General features: G+C 46.9%; 2 protein-coding genes across 7 annotated transcripts in view; one reads left to right on the top strand and one right to left on the bottom strand.

Annotated features, from left to right (window-relative positions):
* CHDH (choline dehydrogenase) overlaps nt 1–6,512 on the bottom strand; it is a 32,468-nt gene extending 25,956 nt beyond the window's left edge. For 2 of the 3 annotated variants that reach the window (XM_039477514.2, XM_039477515.2), the window contains exons 1-2: nt 6,431–6,512; nt 335–405 (exon numbers count right to left, since the gene is read on the bottom strand). The gene's annotated coding sequence lies outside the window, so the exon portion shown is untranslated. Of the gene's footprint in view, nt 1–334; nt 406–6,145; nt 6,337–6,430 lie in introns of those variants that run through there. The other variant, XM_074403669.1, reaches the window with a different exon arrangement.
* A 252-nt stretch (nt 6,513–6,764) lies between these two features.
* On the top strand, nt 6,765–25,084 carry IL17RB (interleukin 17 receptor B). Of its 4 annotated transcripts, XM_003936558.4 has the most exons (11): nt 6,765–6,963; nt 9,075–9,099; nt 10,053–10,193; nt 12,421–12,548; nt 13,299–13,425; nt 15,520–15,567; nt 17,060–17,199; nt 17,819–17,893; nt 18,880–18,979; nt 20,253–20,351; nt 24,373–25,084. In XM_003936558.4, the coding sequence occupies exons 1-11, from the start codon at nt 6,904–6,906 to the stop codon at nt 24,930–24,932; spliced, it is 1,503 nt and encodes a 500-aa protein (XP_003936607.1). In that variant the 5' UTR covers nt 6,765–6,903; the 3' UTR covers nt 24,933–25,084. The 4 variants fall into 4 exon arrangements, with proteins under 4 accessions (XP_003936607.1, XP_074259773.1, XP_074259771.1 ...); XM_074403672.1 differs by lacking the exon at nt 10,053–10,193; XM_074403670.1 differs by having other exon boundaries at nt 6,894–6,963; nt 9,075–10,193.
* The last annotated feature ends 161 nt before the right edge of the window (nt 25,085–25,245 follow it).

The following is a 25,245-nucleotide window of genomic DNA, read 5'->3' as shown; positions in this document are numbered from 1 at the left end:
GGACCCTCACGAGGTGATGCTAACAAAGTTATGTGATGGGAACATGAAATTCCCATGTCCATCATCTCATCTGGCTAATTTTGTACAGGTTTCAAATCTGCCACGATGAAAAGGATTTTTGTAATTGTTGTTTGTTTGAAATCTCAGATCTCACTAGAGGAGTGAGGGAAAGTACGGAGGTGGGAGCATCTCTGTGACACAGGCGTGGCCTACGACGAGGGATTTCCAACCATTCCCCAGATGTTTGGGGTGTTCTGCAAGTGCTCATCACCAGCTTCCTTTTTCAAGTAAACTTATAACCCATTTTTTAAAATCTCAGTTAACAAACACCCACCTCACATCCAGAAGGGACAGGATACAGTGCACTCTGTGACCGAGGCTGGCCCACGCACTATCTGTGATTGTCTGTGAAAGATAAGTACAGAATCAAAAGTCAGAGTGTAGAAACTTCTACAGTTTCATCATTGAACACAGCCACCTCATGTCCGTTGAGTCTAATAAGCAAATAATCGGCTTATCTTTTCATGTATCTTCAATTTTATTATAACAATTTTCATATTTTAAAAATTGGCCCATGAAAGATTACAATTGTAAAAACAATCATCTAGTCTTTCACCATGGAGAGTCTGAGAACCCCTGTTACGGACCAGACATTGATCCCCTGGAGACCCCAAAGCCATCCACTTAGGAGGTTGGCCAGAGATGCCAGGACAAAGCTTCCCTCCCCCACCGTCTGCTGTGCCAACTCCAGTATTTCCTACAGATACATCATAGGCGCTGCAAAGGCTATTTGAGTTTCTGTGCTCATTGGCACACTTCCACAGCAGTACAAGCAGAGCCACTTCCAGCAGACACCTTTGTTGCTCAGGCCAGAGTGCAGGGGCAGGATCACAGCTCTCTGCAAGGTCCAGGTTGTGTGATGGGTGCTCCTGTTGGTCAAAGCATCTTGGCCAGCCATGGTTAGCCAGCCAACTTTCACACACACGCCCACCACTGTTTCCCTTCAAACTTCTGGATGGGTCTAACTGCAGAGGGTCCTAAGACTGCAAGGTGAGCTGTTTGAAAAACTGACTGCTTCTTTGTGTCAACTGGAAATCACTAAAGTACTGAAATAAATCAGGAGCTGGGGCTAGTGTAAGACATCAACCTGCACTCATGGCCCCTGGTTTCTGGTGTGCTCCTGAAAATGGCATCACTGTTCTAACTATGATACACACACACACACACACACACACACACACACATCACAAACATAGTTATAAAACAAACTCACAGCTGGGCACAGTGGCTCACGCCTGTAATCCCAGCACTTTGGGAGGCCGAGGCAGGCAGATCACCTGAGGTCGGGAGTTTGAGACCAGCCTGGCCAACATGGTGAAACCCCGTCTCTACTGAAAATCCAAAAATTAGCCAGGTGTGGTAGAGGGCACCTGTAATCCCAGCTACTCAGAAGGCTGAGTAAGGAGAATCACTTGAACCCAAGAGGCAGAGGTTGCAGTGAGCTGAGATTGCACCATTGCACTCTAGCCTGGGAGACAAGAGCAAAACTCCATCTCAAAATAAATCAGTAAAGTAAACTCACACTAATATGGAAGGTCGCCTGAGTCTGTGTCATGCATTGAGGTTTCCATGTTCAAGTTTCACTACATTAAAAGAGAATTCAAAGTGGCTGGTAGTGAAGATGCTTAGGTTGCAGCCTCCACTCTGCTACCACTCATGCTTTAGCATCACTGGGCCTCAGTTTCCTCAACTATGCAATGAGAATGCACCCACTAATTTCTTTTTTTTTTTTTTTTTTTTTTTTTGAGACGGAGTTTTTGCTCTCGTTACCCAGGCTGGAGTGCAATGGCGTGATCTCGGCTCACCGCAACCTCCGCCTCCTGGGTTCAGGCAATTCTCCTGCCTCAGCCTCCTGAGTAGCTGGGATTACAGGCACGCGCCACCATGCCCAGCTAATTTTTTGTATTTTTAGTAGAGACGGGGTTTCACCATGTTGACCAGGATGGTCTCGATCTCTCGACCTCGTGATCCACCCGCCTCGGCCTCCCAAAGTGCTGGGATTACAGGCTTGAGCCACCGCGCCCGGCGCACCCACTAATTTCATAGGTTTTGTTGAGGGCCAAAGAAAATAAGAACTAAAAATTCACTTCAAAGAATTAAAAGGACCAGGTGCAGCGGCTCATGCCTGTAATCCTAGCACTTTGGGAGGCCAAGGCAGAGCACTGCTTGAGGTCAGAAGTTCAGTATCAACCTGGGTAACACAGCAAGACCTCGTCTCTTAAAAAATAAAAAAAGAGGCCGGGCGCGGTGGCTCAAGCCTGTAATCCCAGCACTTTGGGAGGCCGAGATGGGTGGATCACAAGGTCAAGAGATCGAGACCATCCTGGTCAACATGGTGAAACCCTGTCTCTACTAAAAATACAAAAAATTAGCTGGGCATGGTGGCACGTGCCTGTAATCCCAGCTACTCAGGAGGCTGAGGCAGGAGAATTGCCTGAACCCAGGAGGCGGAGGTTGCGGTGAGCCGAGATCGCGCCATTGCACTCCAGTCTGGGTAACGAGAGCGAAACTCAAGTCTCAAAAAATAAAAATAAAAAAAAATAAAAAATAAAAAATAAAAAAAAATAAAAAAACAAAAAAATTAGCCTGGCATGGTGGTGCACACCTGCAGTCCTAGCTACTTGGGAGGCTGAGGCAGAAGAGTCGCTTGAGCTTAGTGAGCTAAGACTGCACCACTGCACTCCAGCCTTGGCCACAAAACTACACAGTGTCAAAAAAAGGAAAGAAAAGTGTGAAGCTAAAACTACATGGTGATTTTATCAAGTTTACAGTATGGCCTGAGTTTCATCCTCCCTCTTCTGACATAGCCTCACTCATTCCATTTCTTCCTCCATAAAGTGTGGAATACGATGCTATATCTATGACCAGTGATATTATTAACAACAAATAAATTCAAGTATCATATATCAAAAAACATACCACCAACCCTGTTGCATGTGCCCAATGTAGGGCCCACCATAGGGTGACAGGGTGGTCCTCCCTGCAGCTCTGCGAGGCTAACCCCATGGCTCCTGTTTACAGATGGAGCTTTGAGAGGAAGACAATAGTACCTGGGTCCTCTGCATTCGAGGCTTTCTTCCAGCCCCAGTGTGATAACAATGTGAAAATCACTGCAAGTTCCTAGGAGACAAGGCACGGGGTCCACAGCCATGAACAGGATACATGTATGTGACCTCACAGGAATCAGTAGGAGTGGTATTAAGGATGAGTTAACACCTGGCCTGAGTCTGTGGGTTTTCCTGGGCCAGCCCCTCCTACTGGGACAGAGAAAATGCAGTTTTATAGCCCTGCTGGGAACAGTCGGGTGCAAGCCCTCAGTGTGGCTTCAGGGTCTCTCCCTAGAAGCAGGGATTAAAGGTGACCCCGCCAAACTTAACCAGATGGAGAACATAGGGTTGAGGGAGCGCTGAGGCCAGGCGCGCTCCCGACAGCTCCCCTCCCAGCTCAGACTCACCACCGGGGGCCCTGAGAGACAGCCAGTAGGTGCCAGAAATGGCTCACTCTCCACGAGACAATGAATCCACTGTTGACCAGCCAGGGCCTTGATTAATATTTGCAAAAGAATGAAGTGGAAAATTCCACCTGTGTGGGTGGAGACTGGACCCGCGGGACATGTCAACAACCCTGATGGCCATTTTCTTCCAGGGATGGATCAGGCCAAGAAGCAAAGGTCTGAATAACAATGACTGAAACTGGAATGACGGTGATTCCTGGATCGTAGGGAATTTCCCTCTTTTTCTTTTTCTTTCTTTCTTTTTTTTTTTTTTTTTTTTGGTTCTGCCTCTCCTGCCCCTAAATTTACACAGCACTGGTAAATCCTTCAACTTGCTTTCCTATCTACTGCTTCTTCTGAGTTTCCTAACCGCCCTGCTGGGGAGGCAGAACTGATGTCAGCCCATGTTACAGATGGAGAAACTGAGGCTGAAGATCAAGAGCCTCACTCAAGGCCAACAGATGGTGACTGAGTTGCAGAACCAGGTGGTCTGGAAGTCAGGCATCTCACCATGCCGTGGCTGCACAGAGCCTGTCCCGAGGGTCTGGGTCAGAGCCAAGAGGGCTTGACACAGTGGTTTTCCAGGCTCTGGCAGAGGCCCTGACCTTCGCTCTGCTTGTGAAGAAAGAGGAGGAAGTTCAAATCACCTGCCCTGGGTGGGCAGGCTCAGGCACTGGCCTTGGAGGAAGGTATGTGTTAATTTATTCATCCATTCAAGCTGTTAATGAGCACTTACTAATCCCCCAGATAGGAAGGCACACTGTGGGGTAGCTCTTTCAGAAACCCAGACCTAGCAGAATTTATGACTGAAAGGAGAAAGTCAGAAAATCTCCAAAGGTCGATTCTCTCATAGACTCAAATCACTTCATTGCCCCTATCACCACCCCATTGTACAGAAAAGGAGACTGTTCTGAGAAGAGCAGTGACTTGCCAGGGCCTCCAGTTCAAAACACCACAAAGTTATCTGGCTTAGGCAGCCAAACAAATCGTGTCCCTTCCGGCAGGCCACCTGGGACCTCTCATGGAAGGCCACTTGAGGCATGGCCTTCTGCAGGGAGAAAATCCCCCAAGGGGACAGGCAGACACACCCTGTTTGTCCACTTCAACCTCCAGCTGTGGCTTCAGGGCCCTTCAAACCCTCGCCTCCCACCCCTACTTCACAGCCGGGTACCACCCATCCCTAAGCCCCAGGGCCAGGGCAGTGTCATTCTGAAGCCAGAACAGCACCAACCAGCCTCAGGCCAGTGCCCTTGGTCTCTCGGCCTCAGCTGATCCCACAAGCTCCTCCCTCACTACTAGGCTTTCTTGCTGCAGCCCCTCCCAGATCTCCCCACCTCCTCTGGCAAGCTCTCCTCCCCAGGGCTCCATCCTCCTCTCCTCTCCACTAATCCCTAAGAAAGTCTGACTCACAAACCCGGTCTCCAGGCCTAACCTCTGCATCCCTAGTTGTCTCAAAGCCCATGTGCCCATCAGTACCAAGCTCACCGAAGCAGGGCCAGCCCTGGTGCACAGCTGAAAAGCCAGCACAGCGTGGAGCCCGGCCGACAGCACAGAATCAGATACGGAATGAAGGACTAGCCCTCTACCTGCCCTGCAGGGGCAGTTTTCTAAAACTGAAAACTGACCACCATCTAAGCCCATAGCACTGGCCCTCAGCACTACGGGACAAAGTTCACAGTCTTGAGCTTGCAGACGAGGCTGTTTTCATCTGGGCTTCCGCAGCAGGGCGGGCACTTGTGTCCTTGGATATTCACGGAGCTCCTCCTCACTCCAGGAATACTCCTGAGCCAGCACCTATGTGTCGTTCACCTTTGCACCTGGCACCCAGCAGGTAGGTGTACAGGAAGATGACTATTAGAGCTGAAAATCTTCTCAGGGGCCACAGGACCCAAAGCAACTCAGAGGTGGAATGAGGGGCTCAGGGTGGCCCAGCCCCAGGCAGGGGTGAGGCCACAACCTCAACTGAGTTCCCTGGTCAGGAACCAGAGCAATTCTCTGAGAACGCTACCTGCAGCTCCACACGTATGCACGCCAGAGCCCAAACCCCTGGCTCATCCCCACTCCACGCAAGCCCTAACCAAGCTGGTAGGTGGGCCAGGCCTGACACACAAGTAAGGCCTCAGCTAAAACAGCTGCTTCACTCAGCACAACCTCTCACCAGCTGACAACACATCCCTAAGTTCCATACCCCTCTCTAGGCCTCCGTCTTCCCATCTGTAGAATGGAGCGAATTCCACCTACAAGTTTAAATGGCCGAGTTGGTCACCACAACTCTGTCGTTTGTAAACCGAGGGGGATGAAGAAGCAGTCCAGCCTCTGACTCCACTGTTACCCAGCTGATCTTTGTGAACTCTCCCCCAAACCACTGCGTCTCAAAGAATGGTCCCGGGGCCACCCACCCACGAATTACGGGGGCTTGGGTTGAGGTTGCTTAAATGCAGATCCCAGGCCTGACTCGGACCCGCCGTCCGGATTTCATTTTAGGTGGCGCTCAGAGATCCCGGGCCAGGGAAACTTGAGAACCGCAGCTCCAAGTCGCCAGTGCTGACGGCTTCCGCTCCGGGAGCCCCAGGTGCTACTGTCCGAACTCACTTGGTGGAAACAGACATTCACCGGAAAGCCTGGGGTCGGCGCTGGGCATTCCTACCGCTCCAATACCGCGTAGCTGAAAGGACTCGCTCTCTCCAAGGAGTCCGTGAGCTTCCGCAGCCCCGGGTCCACCCCTTTCGCTACGCGGGACGGGGCAGTTGTGTAAAGCGAGCCCAGGTCTCCGCGTCCAGCCTGGCCTCGGGCCCCCAGGCCTCTCCGGACTGCCGGCATGGCGGCGCCGCTGGTGACCGGTTCGGCGGTGGTCGTGGCGCATCCGCGGCTACTCACCCAGGGCGGCTCGGCCGAGGGCCCGACAGTCGAGGCCCGGAGCGGGCGGCCCGGCCCGGCCCCTGCTCCTCGGCACTTTAACCGGCGGCGTCGGCGCCCCGCGCGCTCTCCGCGTCCGGAAGGGGGACGCGGCCGTTCCCGCCCGGTCTGCCCCGGGGCTGCAACCGGGACGCCAGGCTAGCCAGGCTCGGGCGGGGAGCGCGCGGCCCGAGGGCTGGGGCGGCGAGACACCTGGCTCACTGCACGCACGTGTGCGCGGGGGCCGGCGCGCGCCACGGCTCCCCGAGCTCCGCCTAAGCGGAGACGGCCCACCCCTCCGACCCCTGCGGGCAGGGGCCGGCGGGCCCGCCCTCTGTCCGGGTGGCGGGGCTGGGCCGGTGCTGCGAGAGGCGGAGCCAAGAAGGGGCGGCCCCGGGGCGCTGGGATAAGAGCGCAGCGTGCGGCCGGCCGGGGTCCCGCGCGGTGTCCCCGCGATGTCGCTCGTCCTGCTGAGCCTGGCCGCCCTGTGCAGGAGCGCCGTACCCCGAGAGCCGGTAAGCCCCCGCCAGCACCCGTTCCCGCGTCTCCTAGCCCTGGAGCCCAGATCCTGACGTCGTCTGACTCGCGTGCCGAGGCTGTCCCGAAAGAGTGCGCGGACCGTCGGCTAGAGGGGCACTCCTGTACCCTCTGGGCAGCCCCCGACGTCGGCCGGCGTCAGGCTGCTTGAGTCAGGGGCGTGGGAATCAGGCAGACCTGGCGTCAGATGCCACCCTGTACTGTTGGTTCTGTAATTTATGCTCACCGAGCTCCAAGTCCTGAACGGTAAAACCAAGGGCAGTACCAAGCCCACCAGGGTCTCTTAAGGAAGGACGCCGGCAAGGGGCCTGGCACGTAGTCGGCACTCGTTACTGTTACTTGGGGTCTGCTCACCTGTTGGGGCACAAGAACTTTCTCCACTAGCGTTCCCTCCCTTTTTGGCCATGTGGATGGCCCTCTTTATTCGTGAAGGCAGTTTCCTTTCTTCCCCAGTGCCCTGAATGACAGGGAATCTTCTAGGTCACTGAAGAGAAAATAGCTCATCCCCGAAATAACCTTTGAAATGATACCCCTGCCCTCTTAGCACAGCATATAGCATCAAGCTCGGTAGTTACCTGTTAGTGGACAAACTCCATTCACTGTTTCCTGATGTCTTCAGCTCCTATCCTTCCCCTCTGTGTCAGTTCAGAGGCTCCCTTGGCTTTTTGCACTGGAGGGAAGAATTCATTCCTTTTGCTGTAGTTGCTACAAGGCCAACAATTTGAGCTTGGTAGCATTTAGGGTTGTTGCTTGGCTTGTCTCACTAGCCCTTTGATAAGAACTCAGCTCCTGGTATGATGGCTTATTAAAAAAAAAAAAAAAAAGAAAGAAAGAAAGAAAAAAGAAAAGTCTGGTTGGGCACAGTGGCTCACACCTGTAATCCCAACACTTTGGGAGGCCGAGGCCGGTGGATCAATCACCTGAGCTCAGGAATTTGAGACCAGCCTGGCTAACAGGGTGAAAACCCATCTCTACTAAAAATACAAAAAGTAGCCAGGCAGGGTGGTGGGCACCTGTAATCCCAGCTACTCAGGAGACTGAGGCAGGAGAATCACTTGAACTCAGGAGGCAGAGGTTACAGTGAGCCGAGATGGCACCACTGCACTCCAGTCTGGGCCACAGAGCGAGACTCTGTCTCAAAAAAAAAAAAAAAGAAAAAAAAAGAAAGAAAGAAAGAAAAAAGTCTGATGCTATCCCTTAGAGTTCATTTTTTTTAAAAGACAAATGATTGACAATTTTGCCTAAACTCAAATCACTCAAACCATTCAAAGGAGGTCTTAGACGGTGTTTGGAAATGTGGATGCCCAGCAGGGTCAGATTACAGGGCTGCTGGACATATCACTTTGATCTTGTCATTTGAACTTGCTGCTGCCTAAAGGCTCAATATTTTAGGTTCAGTATTTTATTCCAGAACCAAAGCACAAATTATCTTTTCTTATGAAAAAACACAAGCAGTTAATTTCAAAAGATTTAATATTAGCCTTTCTTGAACACTAATAATACTACTTAGTTTTTGACAGCTCTTTTAAAAAGATAATATGGTGCAATCACGGTTGCTTATGGTTTCCTAAATTGCTCAGTGAGTCCTTCTGTGTTAGAAGGGGAATATTTTAAAGAACCTGAGGGAAGTACCTTGTGACTGAATTCAAAGCTTTCTTTTGTTTATCTCTTTAGCGTAGCTACTCCTTAACCTGGAGAAACCCAGTAAATACTCCAGGCCATCCTAAAAACCTATCGTTAAACATTAGAGTGTAAAGGTGCCTCACATCAGTCTTGAGTCATCCCCTGCTTGCAGCAGGGAAGGCTGACACCCAGAGAGGGGTGGAGACCCACCTCTGGTCTTTTAGTGAGGTTATGCATCGGCTTGAGGATCAGGTATACTGAAGGCTAATCCATGGTCCATCATAGCCTACAGTGGGCAGCTTATTTCCCTCTAAGCTGTGAAGCAGAACCAGTTCATCTTTTCTTTGAAAGTTTGTCACTTGTGTATGCATTTAAGGGAAAAATGGTGTTCTGCCTAATTTGGCAAAGGAAAGCTTGTGGTTTGATGGCTTCAACATGACGCTCGTTTTTTTTTTCCCTCCCACAGACCATTCAGTGTGGCTCTGAAACTGGTAGGTGCATTAGAGAATGGGTATTTGGAGCTTTACGTTGAAAGCACAGTTGGACTTTTAGGATGCCTAAATACAGGCAATAGGTTCTCAGAGACCAGGCACAGGGTGAACCATTGCTTTGTTGGCTGATGCAAATGAAGTCTCTGTCTGCTCAAGGCAGAACTCTGGGGGTCTGGGGGAAAGAAGAGTGTTTCAGACAGACTGGCCTCCTGTCCAGTCAGGGTGGGGCTTACCTTACAAGGTGGAAAGTGATGCCTGCCACTCTGCAGAGGGAGACAGAGGCCGTGGGAAGAAGGTCATTTAGAGTTGGGATCAAGAAGCAAACGTTTCAAAGAAGAGCAGGTGTTTGAGATGATGGTATTTGAAGAATAGGTAGGCTTCTGCCCAAAAAATGTGGGTAGGGAAAGTGAGCTGGAAGAGAGATGGCACCAGCAAAGGTTAGGAGGTGGGAAAGGGGGTTGTGTGGGACAGCTGGCTGGAGTCCAGGGCCGAGGCATGAGGAAGACAGGGCTGACTCTGATAAACATGTCAAGTGCACTAAATATATATACCTATGTATATACACGAGCACCTGGAGTGGTCCTAAGTGCTCTGCAGGTGGAGGCCAGGTGGTTAAATCAACATTGATTGTCTTAAATCAACATTGTCTCTAATATAAATCAGCCAGTACTAAGAAACATTTGGCCTTAGCAGGAAGAAGTGAGGAATTGTTGGACGTGGTAGCTCACACGTATAATCCCAACACTTTGGGATGCTGAGGCAAGAGGATCATTTGAGACCAGGAGTTTGAGACCAGCTTAGGCAACAGAGTGAGACCCCATCTCTACAAAATTTAAAATAAGAAAGAAGTGAGGAATTGTGAATGGGGGAAGGTTTGGGGTGGGTCACTGAGAGGAGATGGCATCAGACTGGGCCGGGAAGGAGAGCGTCCTGGAAGTCTTGCCTTTTCCCAGGGCCATCTCCAGAGTGGATGCTACAACATGATCTAACCCCTGGAGACTTGAAGGACCTCCAAGTGGAAACTGTTAAAACGAATGTTGCAACAGGGGACTATTCAATTTTGATGAATATAAGCTGGGTACTCCGGGCAGATGGTAAGTTTGCATCCATCAAAGATAAGGCCGAAAGTGTCTACTAAACCAGAAATGTGCAGACTGTTTGAACCATTAATTCCACTCCTAGGCGTAACCAACAGAAATACATACATGCATGCACCAAAAGTCACATACTAGGATGATCTTAGTGACACTACTCATCACAGACAACATTAGGAAGCACTCAAATGCCCAGCAGTAGAAAGAAATCACCAAATAAATTCCCTTACAGCAGCAAGAATGAATGATCTACAACTACAGACAACAATATGGATGAGGATCTTGCAAACATAAGAAGGCAGATTCAAAAGAGTTTGTACATTTATATCTGTATGCATGCCTGTAGGCATACATGCCATATGATCCCATTTACAGAAAGTGCAAAACAGGCAAAACCAATCCATTGGTTAGAAGTCAGGGTAGTGGTGGAGTGCAATGGCTCATGCCTGTATTCCCAGCACTTTGAGAGGCCAAGGTGGGTGAGTTGCTTGAGGCTAGGCATTCAAGACCAGCCTGGCCAACATGGTGAAACCCCATCTGAACTAAAAATACAAAAATTAGCCAGGCATGGTGGTGAGTGCCTTTAATCCCAGCTACTCAGGAGACAGAGGCACAAGAAATTGCTTGAACCCAGGAGGCAGAGGTTGCAGTGAGCTGAGATCACGCCATTCCACTCCAGCAGCCTGGGCAACAGAGTGAAACTCTTGTCTTTAAAAAAAAAAAAGGCTTGGCACGGTGGCTCTCACCTGTAATTTCAACACTTTGGGAGGCTTAGGTAGACGGACCACTTGAGGTCAGGAGTTCAAGATTAGCCCCGCCGACATGTTAAAACTCTAATAAAAGTACAAAAATTAGCCAGGCATAGTGGTACACACCTGTAATCCCAGCTACTGAGGAGGCTGAGGCAGGAAAATCACTTGAACCTGGGACATGGAGGTTGAAATCAGCTGAGATCATGCCACTGCACTCCAGCCAGGGTGACAGAGTGACTTTGTCTCAAAAAAAAAAAAAAAACAACGAAGAAAAAGAAAAAAAAAAGTCTGTTTGAAAAGATATGCAGAGTCAGCAAGTAAAAATAAAGAAAAAAAAATAAGTCAGGATAGTAGTTCCTGTTGAAATAGGAGTGACTGAAGGGAAGTTCGGGGGGCACACTTGGGGGATTTCTTAACCTGCATACTGGTCAAGTGAGTGTGCCGACACATCAAGTGGTACACTTATGATCTGTGTACTTTTCTGTATATGTACTCCATGGAAGAAGATAAGCTAACGCCAGAGATGATTTCTCCCACCCCACTATGGTTTAGGGAAAGCATTGGCTTAGGTAGATTACTTCTTCACTTCCCAGATGATGTCATGAAACTTCTGGCATTTCCCCAAGATTATGCTGCAAGGTACCATGTGAGTTCTTTCAGTGAGCTATTCCTGGGATCCTAATACCCATCCTTTGGATTTCCATCTGCTAAATTCAGATCGGTAAAAAGTCTGTTCAGTCAAGAATCCATGAGTGGCAGGCACAGCGAGTCACCTACAGTCTCCACCTGGGAGGATTCAGAGGGGTAGGGGAGGCAGACACAGGCACAGTCTCAGGGGAGTCCCAGAAAGGAGCTGTGCTGCATCTGAGTGGGATATGGTGGGAGGAGTGGGAAAGGGGCCCTGTGAGGCTGTTTTAGGTGAGATGGAGCTATAAGAGTTTGGGGCCTTACCTGGCACAGTGAGCTCTTTGTCAGCTGTGGTTACCAGCTGTGGTGCATGAGTGAATTGGACTTTAAAGGAGTGAGACTTGAAGAGGTAGGGAATGGGAGGAAACGACCTTCCAGGAAGAGGAATCAGCATGGATAAAGGTGCAGTCGGAACAGACGTGGTTTGGTGATGACAGTCTTGGAGGGTCTTTGTGGGCTTCCCGGAGGCCAGCCTGTTCGTCTTAAAAGAGACCCAGACATCTTTGCAGGCATCCTGTGAAATTCAGGATGACCTGTGAGGAGGAGGGAGCTTGGGCTTTAGAATCTGAATCTGCTGCTGGTGAGCTTTATTAGTTTAAGCAGAGCTCCCTGAAACTCCCCTAAGCCTCAAGATCCCCATCTGTAAACTGCAGACAGTGGTGCCTACCTTTCAGTGCTGTTAATATGAACTGAGACATAAAGTAAAGCGTGCTAGTAAAGCATCTAGCATCAAGTCAGCCACCTAGCAAGTGCTAAATAAACTAATGCCCTCTTGCCCATCTCGGCAGCCAGCATCCGCTTGTTGAAGGCCACCAAGATATGTGTGACGGGCAAAAGCAACTTCCAGTCCTACAGCTGTGTGAGGTGCAATTACACAGAGGCCTTCCAGACTCAGACCAGACCCTCTGGCGGCAAAGTAAGCACTTTTTTGGGTTTTCATTTTGTTTTGTTTTGTTTTTAGAGATAGTCTTGTTCTATCACCCAGGCTGGAGTGCAGTGGTGCGTTCATGGCTCACTGCAACCTCAGCCTCCTAGGCTCAAGCGATCCTCCTACCTCAGCCTCCAAGTAGCTGGGAATACAGGCATGAGTCACCAGGCCTGGCTAAGTTTTATAGTTTTTGTAGAGATAGGGTTTCATCATGTTGCTGGTCTTGAATTCCTGGGCTCAAGCAATCTGCCTGCCTCAGCCTCCCAAAGTGCTGGGATTATAGGTATGAGCCACTGTGCCCAGCCGTAGGCATCTTCTATGCATTTGGCTAATTGCTGCTGAAAGCTAGGCCCTTTGGGGAGCATGGATGATGTGCTGCTCACACAGGCTGGAAAACAGTTATGACTCAGAGCTTGGAGAAAGATGCCTGAGTTCCAGTCCCGTTTTTAGCTACTTCTCTATTTTGTGCCTTTGGTAAGTCAGCATCTCTGGGCCTCAGTTTTTTCCTACCAGCAAAGGGAAGAGAACTGGACCTCAATGATATGCTGGCTTTAAAACTTTACACTTCTCTGATTCTATAAATTGTGTGGTGCCCATTTCCTGAGTGGACATTGGCCGGAGACCTAAGTTCTCACAGAATAAGTAATGAAACACAAAGTAAAAGGACAACACACAAAAGTATACTGTTTCTGTATTGCAGTGTTTTGGGAATTGAGAGTTCCTTGCTTTGCCTTTCAGTGGACATTTTCCTACATAGGCTTCCCTGTGGAGCTGAACACAGTCTATTTCATTGGAGCCCATAATATTCCTAATGCAAATATGAATGAAGATGGCCCTTCCATGTCTGTGAATTTCACCTCACCAGGTAAACTTCCTCACTCGTTTATTCTTTGTCTTGCTGGGATGCCTACTTTGGGATAGGTACAGAGAGAGCCCAGGGAACCTTGGATAAGGCTTTTGACCTTGCCAAATCTCAGTTCCCTTACCTATAGCATGGACATAGTAGTAACCATGCTTTACCCACAGAGCAGAGAGGATAAAGTCAGGTGAAATGTAGGAAAAAGCCTGTTCCTGTGTGCTGAGCACTGTGCTGAATCCTTGACATGCATCCTGTCACTTAAGCATCCCAACAACCCCAAGGTTGAGATAGCTGCATTTTTTACATGAAGAAACTAACAAGTTACGTCACTTTCCCTGGATTATACACACAGTAAAAGTGAAGCTGACATTGACACTCTGGTCCTTCTAGAGCAATGCACTTGAGCCACTCTTTATATCACTGATGCAAAATGTTTGTTCATTCCAATCTCAGCTTTCTCGAGTGGGCTGCCTGTGACTAGGCCTCTGAGGATCTACAGCCTCCAGTCGGCTTGTCCCCAAGCTGTCCATGAGAGGCAGGGTGGTCCTGAGTTGTATGCTGGGCTCTTGCCCCAGCTCTGTGACACAGGTCCAGTTCTCTAGTACAATGTCACACACAGGGCTGTGATGAGGAGAGACAGGATGGTGTGTGTGAAGGGTCCATTCGAGCTGAGTCACTCATGCCATATCCCCATCCTGTCATCTGCCACAGACAAGGTGTCAAAGCCGAACAGGTAATTTCCAGTTCACGGCTGGTCTTGGGGATTGTGGTCCAGGGTGTTTTTGGTGCTGCACCATTTATTACGCATGGTTTCCAGCTTTCTTGATGAGACCAAACCTCATTTTGTTTTTAAATAAGCTTTTTTATTTTGGAATTATTTTATTTACATTAAAAAAAAAAAAGTTGTTTCGATCTTGTTGCCCAGGATGGAGTGAAATGGCACCATCTTGGCTCATTGCAACCTCTGCCTCCTGGGTTCAAGCAATTTTGCTGCCTCAGCCTCCTGAGTACCTGGGACTACAGGCATGCACCACCACACCTGGCTAAGTTTTGTATTTTAGTAGAGATGGAGTTTCACCATATTGGCCAGGCTAGTCTTGAACTCCTGACCTTGGGTGATTCACCCACCTCGGCCTCCCAAACTGCTAGGATTACAGACATGAGCCACCGCACCTGGCCTTATGTTGGAATAATTTTAGATTTTTAGAAAAGTTGCAAAGATAGTATAAAGAGTTTCCATATAGCTCTCACCCAGCTTCTCCTATTGTTAACGTCTTATATTACCATGATGTATTTGTCAAAACTCAGAGACCAACATTAGTACATGTCTGTTAACTAAACTCCAGACTTTATTTGGATTTCACCTGCTTTTTTATAAATGTCCTCTTTCTGTTCCAGTTGCATCTAGTCCTTTGTGTAGCCTTAGTCTGCTCTGGTCTGTAAGTTTTTTAGTCTTTGTTTTTCAGGACCTTGACAGTCTTGAGTTCTGGCCAGGCATCCTGTAGAATGTCCCCCAGTTTGGGTTTGTCTGATGTTTGTCTCATGATTAGACTGGGAATTCATACCACAGAGGTGCCCTTCTTACTGCATCCCATGAGGGGTGTATGGCACCCAGATGACACCAGGTGAGGGTCACCTCAACACTAGAATAATGTGGTGCCTGCCAGCCTTCTCCATGTAAATCTACTGTTTTTCCCAACTCTTGTTTTTGGAAACAAGTCACTAATTCTACCCCACCCTGAAGTGAAGGTATGGAAGTATTAGGATTCACACCTAGAAGGGGCAGGCAGTGTCTACAGATATTACCAAAGGTCATTTTCAAATGGTAGATGGTTTTCAAGTTTTCTCTTAGGTATCAAAGATACGGTTTCAATAAAGGCTGTATTTAAATTAGACTTCGGTTACCACGTCATGGGAGGATGATCTTCTGTTTAACAGTAAAATGTTAGAGCCACATTTGAATTTGCTATCTTACATCTGGAATGTTTTGGCAGTTTGTTACAGGTGTGGTATGTGTATGTGTGTATGTACTTTTTGGCAAGGGGGGTGGGGCAGAGATACCTTTTTCTAAAATGTAAAAACTTTCATTCAAATTTCCAGGCTGCTTAGACCACATAATGAAATATAAAAAGAAGTGTGTCAAGGCTGGTAAGTAAATACAGCATTTGCTTTTATTATTTGAAGAAACATGTAACTTGAGGCAGCATAGGTCTCTTCATCTTTGCACAGATGAAAAAACTGAGGCCGAGGGGAGAGTCACATATCCAAGTCACCCTGATGGTGGCGGCAGAAGCACCTAGAGCTCCTCATCTCCTGCCAGCACGTTGCCCACTGAGTGGAGCAGCCTGTCCAGGAAGGGACAGACCCTCAGTACATTTACATAGCGGAGCAACAGTCCCAGAGAACCACCCCTACCGCCTTGGTTAACAACATTTTAGCCCAAATGGCTCAGTGGTGCCAATCAAAGGCTCTTCCTGATGGATGGGAGTCCTATGAGCCCTTCCACCTGCTTAGACACCAGCACCACCCACCTATGGCCATGGGGACCGTACGAACCTTCTGTTTGGATTAGCAAACATTCAAGGTGGGAGTGTCAGTTTGCTAAAGGACTGGCCCAGAAGTATGCTCTCAACTTGTGTCCTCAAAGAGGATCGCTTTTCACAGGCCAGTGAATTTTACCCCTTGAATTTTCTAATAAGCCCCTTTAGGATCATCAGTCCCTAGTGCCTAATTTCCAAGGGTTTGTGTAAATTTCTGAGTAATATAGTGTTGGAATGCTAATGAGGCTAGTGGTATTTGGATCAGTCCAGAACTTTTAGACAACCTTCACCCCAGAAAGCATCCCTGGTACGTCATCAGACAGCTGTGCATGCTGTCCTTGCTAGAAGGCGGATTTGGATGCTGAGCTTCCCACCGAGGGTACAGAGGACACCGCAGGTGTGAGGTCAGAGGGCCCTGAGTCATCCCTGGGCCTGAACTCCTAACGACAGTTCTGAGCTAGGGCCTGAAATGGTCTCCTCGGTGGGGAAGATAATTTCTGCTGTTTACATTGTGTTCCTGGAAATCAATCTAGTCCTTATTTGCAAGTCACATGAATGAAACAACTGACTATTTCTGCCAGAGTGGACCTATCAGGGTATATCCTTTAAACTACAAGCCATTTCCTTCTTTCTTTCCATCTAGTGAAGCTGGCAGAATGGTCTGATGGATGAAGCTTCTGGAACACAGAATATTCTAGTCGTTGTAGTCCTGATCGTGAATTCACATGCTCTATAATCTTAGACGTTTTCTAACCCGTGGCTCCTTCTCCCCTTCCTAGGAGGGAGAAAATAATGATCTATCCCTTAACTCCAAAGAGAGGTTGAGAACGGCAGTGAGTAGCAGAACCAATCTGTGCCTCCCACCACCCTCAGCCCAGGGAAGCTGTTTTTAGCAAAGCGTTGATGGGCAGATCCCCAAACTGTCTTGGGCAGCAACTACTTTGAGACCTGGAAACAATGATAAAAAGTTCACTGTGTAGCAGCGTCCCTGTCTCTTGGACATTGTTCCCGAGAACTTGGATTTGTTTCTATAAAGCCCTGTGGAGAACTTGAGGTAAGAGTTGGCAAGTTCATCCACATGGTTCTCTCTCAACTCATAGGAAGCCTGTGGGCTCCGAACATCACTGCTTGTAAGAAGAATGAGACAGTAGAAGTGAACTTCACAACCAGCCCCCTTGGAAACAGATACATGGCTCTTATCCAACACAGCACCGTCATTGGGTTTTCTCAGGTGTTAGAGGTACTTTCTCTCTTCATCCCCTTCACCCCGCCCTCCAGCTTTCCTTAGTGCATTGACAGAAAATGGGGACGATGTTGTCCCAACATGCTGGGCTATTCTGATGAATTCAACAGATCAAAACAAGTCCCTGTGGGCATCCTGAGAGATGCCACTGTGACCCTCAAACCACAGAAAGAAAGAAGTCTCTGAAGCAGGAACTGAGCCCTTCTTCACACAGTCTAGTGGATAGAGTCCGTTTGGGAAGCAAAGCTGCTTTGCTGGAAGGTTGGACCTACTCACTCATGTTCCTCCCAATTCTTTTTTGAGGGGGTTAACACATGGTCTCACTCTGTCGCCCAGGCTGGAATGCAGTGGCACTGTCACAGCTCATTGCAGCCTCTTATCTCCCAGGCTCAAGTGATCTTCCCACCTCAGCCTCCAGCTGGGACCACAGGCACGTGCCATCATGCTGAGCTAATTTTTTCATTTTTCGTAGAGATAGGGTTTCACCATGTTGCCCAGGCTGGGTGTGGAACTCCTGGGCTCAAGCCATCTGCCTGCCTCGGCCTCCCAAAGTGTTAGGATTACAGGAGTGAGCCACTGCGCCCGGCACCTCATAATTCTTGACTGTCTCTCTTAGCCATACCAGAACGAACAAACGCGAGCTTCAGTGGTGATTCCAGTGACCGGGGAAAGTGAAGGCGCTGTGGTGCAGGTACGGTTTCAGTGAGCTGTTCTGGGGAGGGAAGGACATAGAAGACTCCCACCATTCTTTGCTTTTAAGGATGAGTTCTCTCCGTTCAAATGCACTTCTGCCAACAGACATGAATTAAGTGGCGTTAATGGGGTCTCCTTTGCTGCAGCCTCTGCAGTGCCAAGGTCAGGAGGCCAATGTGGCAGTCATGGTCCCTTTTGCTTGTATTAATGGCTGCTGACCTTCCAAAGCACTTTTTATTTCCATTTTCTGTCACAGACACTCAGGAATAGCAGTACCTTTTTACTTCCCCAAACCTTTACCTGCAAGGCGAAGCCGCAAAGGGTTTGAAATGGGAAGGTTTGAGTTCCAGTAAGTGTGTGAACTTTGGAAAGGGGCTGCCCATCCTCTCTGCTGCAGCAGACCCAGCTGGAAAACAGGAAATTTGAGCAGCAGGTCTCTTTCAACTCCAGCTTTTGAGGTGGGGATACAGGAGGTCCAGTGGTACACAGCCACTCCCCAAAGAGTAAGGAACTTCCGTGCTTCGTTCCCTGGAATGTAAGTGCTCAGACACGCCAGAGGCGCCAGCCTATGATGCCTACTCCGCTTTTCCGGGGAACCATAGGCTTCCCTAACTACAGGGACTTGCAGGTCCTAAAGCATTGGCTGAAGGAAGCCAACACCATCACTGCTGCTCCTTTTCTCTAGAGGAATGTTTGTCTATGTGGTAAGATAGGACCTAGCCCTTTAGATAAGGGAACCGGTATGTTAATAACATGTACAAAGTTTAGGTTCAGAATCTGGGAGTTGTGGGCATGTGGGTTTTGGGTCACTGGTTTTGACATTAGGGCTTTGTTATAGATGTGTGACGAAGGGGAGGGTGCATTGACGACGCTAGAGGTAGGGGTGAAGCCGGAAAGAAGGGAATTTTGGCAGAAGTAGGAGTTGTGATGAGGTTTTACTCTGATGCATGGTGTGAACTTTCTGAGCCTCTCGTTTTTCCTTAGCTGACTCCGTATTTTCCTACTTGTGGCACCGACTGCATCCGACACAAAGGAAAGGTGGTGCTCTGCCCACAGACAGGCGTCCCTTTCCCTCTGGATAACAGTAAGTGCCCTGTCACTTCCACCGGATGATGAAGGGGTTTGGGACACGCAGTCACTGCCACCACTCAGCATGTGGCAGGGTGTGTGTATGTAGGCAGTTCGAGGGGCCCCTGCCTGTGTACACTGAACTGGCATGCAGAGAAAGCCAACAGTGCTGTCCCAGAGAACCTGTAATCTGAGTAAGAACAGGCTTTATTTGTAAAACCACTAATGACTCTTCACAAAGCAGGATACACAGAAGGAAAAAAAATATACAGTGCACAGTGTATGTTCTCAGTGCGACAAGGATCTGCTGAAAACAGCCAAAGGTGTAAGATGACTGGATATATAAAAAAATGCATATTTCACTATATTCTGATTCTTTTACTAGTCTCAGTGTCCCAGGATTCTGTTGATGTGGTCACATGGCCAACATCTGGATAACAAATGAGGAATAATGGCACCAAAAGACACCCCTCACCAGTGCCTGAGAACGGCATGTTCCGGAAAGTGTCTGTGGAGTTAGAGATGTGCTAGCTTTTTCATTACAGATGGAGAAATACAGTTTACACAACTAGCCCTGGGGTGGGATCAAAAGTTGGAAGGTGTCATTAGACTCAGCCAAATGAAGTGAAGACAAACTAGGTGCCTGGCAGTCCTGACCTGTGTGTGGGCGAAACCTCATGGCTTCTTGAGCACGTTGTGCCTGAGCTTATCTGATGTTCTGATGAGGCATGTGGCATTATCCTCCACGGATGTCTAACAAGACAGCCTGTAAAAATGCCATCTATATGTGCTACGTATGTAAGCAGTTGTACTCAGAATAACATTAATTCCTTAAAGAACAAAAAAACTGGACAGAAACCCTAGTTCCTACTGTAAAAATGCCAGTGCCTATTAGGATAAAGAAGCCAAAGAGATTTCAGGACTGTACTTAACTTTCTGGGTTAATATCCCTTTTAAGAATCTAATGCCAGACCTGCACACTCTAGGGAAAAAGATATGATTGGCAGACTTTCTAAAGAGGTTCTGACTGGTTTTAAAGGGATCTAAACCCCTACAAACTGGCTGGGTGTGGTGACGCATGCCTGTAATCCCAGCTACTCAGGAGACTGAGGCAGAATTGTTTGAACCTGAGAGGCAGAGGCTGCAGTGAGCCGAGATCGTGCCACTGCACTCCTGCCTGGGCGACAGAATGAGACACTGTCTCAAAAAAAAAAAAAAAAATCTTAAGTTTTTAAGTAGGAGATAAGTGAATTTGTTTTCCAAAAGTGAATAAGCTTTGTTTTCTCCAGACAGAAGCAACCTGGAAGGCTGGCTGCCTCTCCTCCTGCCATCTCTGCTGGTGGCCACATGGGTGCTGGCGGCAGGGATCTATCTAATGTGGAGGCACGGTAAGGGTTATAATTCTTTAAAGACATCCTAATAAGGAAATAACACTTTGAATTTTCTTTTTAAAGAAGATTCCTCTGGAGGCAGTCATATTTTGGCATTTCCTAGAGTTAGACAGCATTTATTTAATACCTTCAAGTGCTTCTATGGAGACTGACAGGAGAATGACTAGATTACACATGCCAGGTGAAGGCAGAGTCAGGACTTCCAGATCTTCTGACTGTCCCGCTTTTATTTTTACCATTGAGTCACCTACCAGTCAGTGCAAAAGATGGCTGACAAAAATTACCCTTTACCCGTGATGGTTACTCTATACTAGTTCCTGTTTTTTAAAAAACAGTTCTTCTGAGGTGTAAGAAAAACCTTCACTTGGATTCATATGTAGTTAACCCTTGAACAACACAGGTTTGAACTGCGCAGATCCACTTACACTTGGATTTTTTTCAATACATATACTGGAAAATGTTTTGTAGATCCGTTAACAATTTGAAAAAACTTAGATGAAACTCAGTTGAATTTAGTTTTCAATAAAAATATTGAAAAAACTAAGAAAAAGGTATGTCATAAATGCAGAAAATGTATGCAGATACTAGTCTACTTTACATTTGCTACCATAAATAAACACAGATTGTTAAAAGTTAAAAATTTATCAAAACTTAAACATACACATACCAACTATACACGGCACCACTCACAGCTGAGAGAAACGTGAACAAACGTAAAAGATGTGGTATTAAATCATAACTGCATAAAATTAACTGTAGAGCGTACTGTCCTGCTGGGTCTCCAGTGGTTCTCTTGTATTTTTTGTGTTTACTGCAATATTGTAAACTTTTAGTAACACCTTAGGAACCACAAGAAGGGCCACAAATAATGCTGGAAGTGCTCCCAAGAAGCAAAGCCATGGAAGAAAAAAAACCAAAAAAACCTTTTTGTTATAAGAAAAAAAGCAAAATTGCTTGATATGTACCATAAATTGAAGGTCTGCAGCTGTGATGGTTCACCATTTCAAGATAAATGAATCCAGCATAAGGATCACAGTAAAAAAAGAAAACAGAATTCATGAAGCCATCATTACAGCTACACCAGCAGGCATGAAAACCTTGCACTTTTTGCAGAATACCTTTTAATCTTTTATGTGGGTGTACGATTGCTCTAAGAAAGGTGTATCTGTAGACTCCAATATGATTTGAGATAAAGCGAAGTCAGTGTATGACAAAGCAAAAGGAAGGTGAAGCATCTAAAGCTGGAGAATTTTTAATGCCAGTAAAGGATGGTTTGATAATTCAAAAAAGTGATTTGGCTCAAAAACTATCAAGATAACAGGAGTAGCAGCTTCTGTTGACCGAGCAGCAGATGAGTTCCCAGATGCCATTAAGAAAATCACTGAAGATAAAGGATACCTGCCTCAGCAGGTTTTCGGTGCAGATGAAAGTGTTCTCTTCTGGGAAAAAATGCCACAAAGGACACTGATTAGTAAGGAACAGAAGCATGCATCAGGATTTAAGGCAGTAAGGGACAAGCTAACTGGACTGCTTTGTGCAAATGCAGTTGGGTTTATGATCAGGACTGCCCTTATCTATAAAGCTGCTAATCCCCTGGCCTTGAAGGGAAAAGATAAACACCAGTTGCCAATCTTTTGATTGTACAATAAGAAGGCCTGCACAGTGAGAAAACTTTTTCTGAATTGGTTCCATTGATGCTTTGTTCCTGAAGTCAGAAGTACCTTGCCAGAAGGAACTGCCTTTTTAAAGTTCCTTTGATATTGGACAATGCCCCTGGCCGCCAGAACCCCATGAGTTCAGCACCAAAGTCTTCAGAGTGGTCTACTTGCCTCCAAATGCAACATAATTTGGCCTCCAGATTGGGAGGCCATAAGGACCTTCAAGGCTCATTACACACAGTACTTTATGGAAAGGATTGTCAACACTATGGAAGAGAACCCCAACAGAGAGAACAACATGGAAGTCTGGAAGGATTACATCACTGCAGATGCCATCATTGTGACAGAACAAGCCATGAAAACCATTCAGCCTGAAACAACAAATTCCTGCAGGAGAAGACCGTCCAGATGATGTGCATGACTTTACAGGATTTACAACAGAGCCAATCAATGAAATCATGAAAGAGATTGTAGATATGGCAAATAAAAAGGTGGGAGGTAAAGGGTTTCAAGATGTGGATCTTGGAGAAATTCAAGAGCTAACAGATAATGACACCAGAAGAACAAAGAGAAGACAATCTGATGGAAACGAGTGCTTCCCAATCAGTGTGAGATGATGAAGACTTCACAGAAGCAGTGCCAGAAAACAAATAGACATTAAACAACCTGGCAGGTTTCTGATTAGTCAAGATGGCTTTTCACTTCTTTTATAACACAGACCCTTCTATGACACAGACATTAAACCTAAAGCAAATGATGGCGGAAGGACTGGTACCATATACAAGTAATTTTAGAAAAATGAAAAAGGAAAAAAGTCAGAAATGATGTATTTCTGTAAAGTTACACTGAGGCACCCAACTCTCCTGCTGCCTCTTCCACTTCTTCTGCCTCTGCCACCACTAAGTCAGCAAGGCTAACCCCTTCCTCAGCCTTCTCAACATGAAGATGACAAGGATAAAGACATTTCTGATGGTATACTTCCATTTAATGAATTAGTAAATATCTTTTTTCCTCCTTAGGATTTTCTTAATTACATCGTTTTCTCTAGCTTACTTTATCACACTACAGCATATAATACATAGAACACACAAAATTATGTGTTAGTGGGCTGTTTATGTGAATGGTAAGGCTATTGGTCAACAGTAGCCTATTAGAGGATACATTTTGGGAAAATCAAAGGTTACACAAGATTCTCAACTGCATGCAGGGCCAGTGCCCCTCCCCACTGTGTTGTTCAAGGGTCAGCTGTACTAAGTTTAAAACATGGAGTATTTGAATACAGAAACCAGAGCATTTACATACTCAGCTTGAGGTAGACCTATTAAAAAAACTTCTCCATATATAGAAAAGGAAATATAAATGCATCCTTTGAGATGTTTGTGATGTTGTAAATAGAACAAGATTAACTCCATGTTCTTTCTAAGCTAAGAAAGCCACAGGGGCACTTGTATCTCAGGAATACTTAAATTTAGGGGATGCCGTCCTACCTGTATTCATTACAGCAGTTTCAAACATGGTTTCTGTTTTACAGCACCATATAGGGCAGAATTCCAGGTAAGTTCCAGGGTCTGAAAAGAGGTGCCATTTAACTTTGGGAACTATAAAGAAACTCTACCACCTGCAGGCAGAAGATGGCATAAGCAACTATTGAATTGGCCCAACTTAAAATGTGATGTGAAGTGCAGAGGTCAAGTGTCCCTGTTCATATACAGCACTAAAGTACTGTGGTTACAATCACCCACCACAAACAAAGTATCTTTTGTTTATTTATTTAGAGACAGGGTCTCATTCTGTTGCCCAGGCTGGAGTGCAATGGCATCATCTTGGCTCACTGCAACCCCTGCCTCCCAGGCTCAAGTGATCCTCCCACCTTAACTTCCTGAGCAGCTGGGACCACAGGCATGTGGCACCATGCCCAGCTACTTTTTGTACTTTTTGTAGAGACGAAGTTTCACCATGTTGCCCAGGCTGGTCTTGAGCTCCTGGGCTCAAGTGATCTTCCAGCCTTGGCCTCCCAAAGTGCTGGGATTACTGGTGTGAGCCACTGTATCTTAAACCTAAAGTTTCTATGAATTTATTTGACAAGAGAAGACTTAGTTGAGAGGATTGTTTTAGTGAGAGGGACTTAGAAAATACCTCTTTTAAAATAAGGTTTAAAAGTTAAGGTTTAAGCATCAGTGTGTTTCAAATGATGTGTTCAAAAGGAACATTAAGGATGTTTTTCCTTGCTGTCACTAACAAGGCCCTTAGTGCTCAGCTGACATTGTCAAGCAAGGGATCATTTGTCAGGAATGGTCTACACAGAGTGAAAGCCTGCTGTTTGCTGTTCACAGATAACAAATGCTTTTCTCCCCCGACAGAAAGGATCAAGAAGACTTCCTTTTCCACCACCACATTACTGCCGCCCATTAAGGTTCTCGTGGTTTACCCATCTGAAATATGTTTCCATCACACAGTTTGTCACTTCACTGAGTTTCTTCAAAACCAGTGCAGAAGTGAGGTCATCCTTGAAAAGTGGCAGAAAAAGAAAATAGCAGAGATGGGTCCAGTGCAGTGGCTTGCCGCTCAAAAGGCGGCAGTGGACAAAGTCATCTTCCTTCTTTCCAATGACATCAACAGTGTGTGTGATGGTACCTGTGACAAGAGTGAGGGCAGCCCCAGTGAAAACTCTCAAGACCTCTTCCCCCTTGCCTTTAACCTTTTCTGCAGTGATTTAAGAAGCCAGACTCATCTGCACAAATATGTGGTGGTCTACTTTACAGAGACTGATACCAAAGACGATTATGATGCTCTCAGTGTCTGCCCCAAGTACCACCTCATGAAGGATACCACTGCTTTCTGTGCAGAACTTCTCCATGTCAAGCAGGTGTCAATGGGAAAAAGATCACAAGCCTGCTACAACGGCTGCTGCTCCTTGTAGTGTACCCATGAGAAGCAAGAGACCTTAAAAGCTTCCTATCCCACCAATTACAGGGAAAAAAAAGTGTCTGTGATGATCCTGAGGCTCACTCTACAGCCTACAAATAGCCTTAAAACATTTTATGCCAATAAAATTGTTTCAAATATTGCTAACTAGCATTAACTAAAGAATTGTCTAGTAGCAATTCTTATGCTAACTGACTAGTAGCATTAACTAAAGAATTGAAACTACATTTACAACTTCAAAGCTAAATCAATTTTATACATAGAAATCAATTACAATTATAATTAAAAACTATAACCATTTTGATAAT

The sequence above is a fragment of the Saimiri boliviensis genome, chromosome 8, assembly GCF_048565385.1.
Source record: "Saimiri boliviensis isolate mSaiBol1 chromosome 8, mSaiBol1.pri, whole genome shotgun sequence".
NCBI classification, from domain to species: domain Eukaryota; kingdom Metazoa; phylum Chordata; class Mammalia; order Primates; family Cebidae; genus Saimiri; species Saimiri boliviensis.
This window is presented reverse-complemented; position numbering and strand designations above follow the sequence as displayed.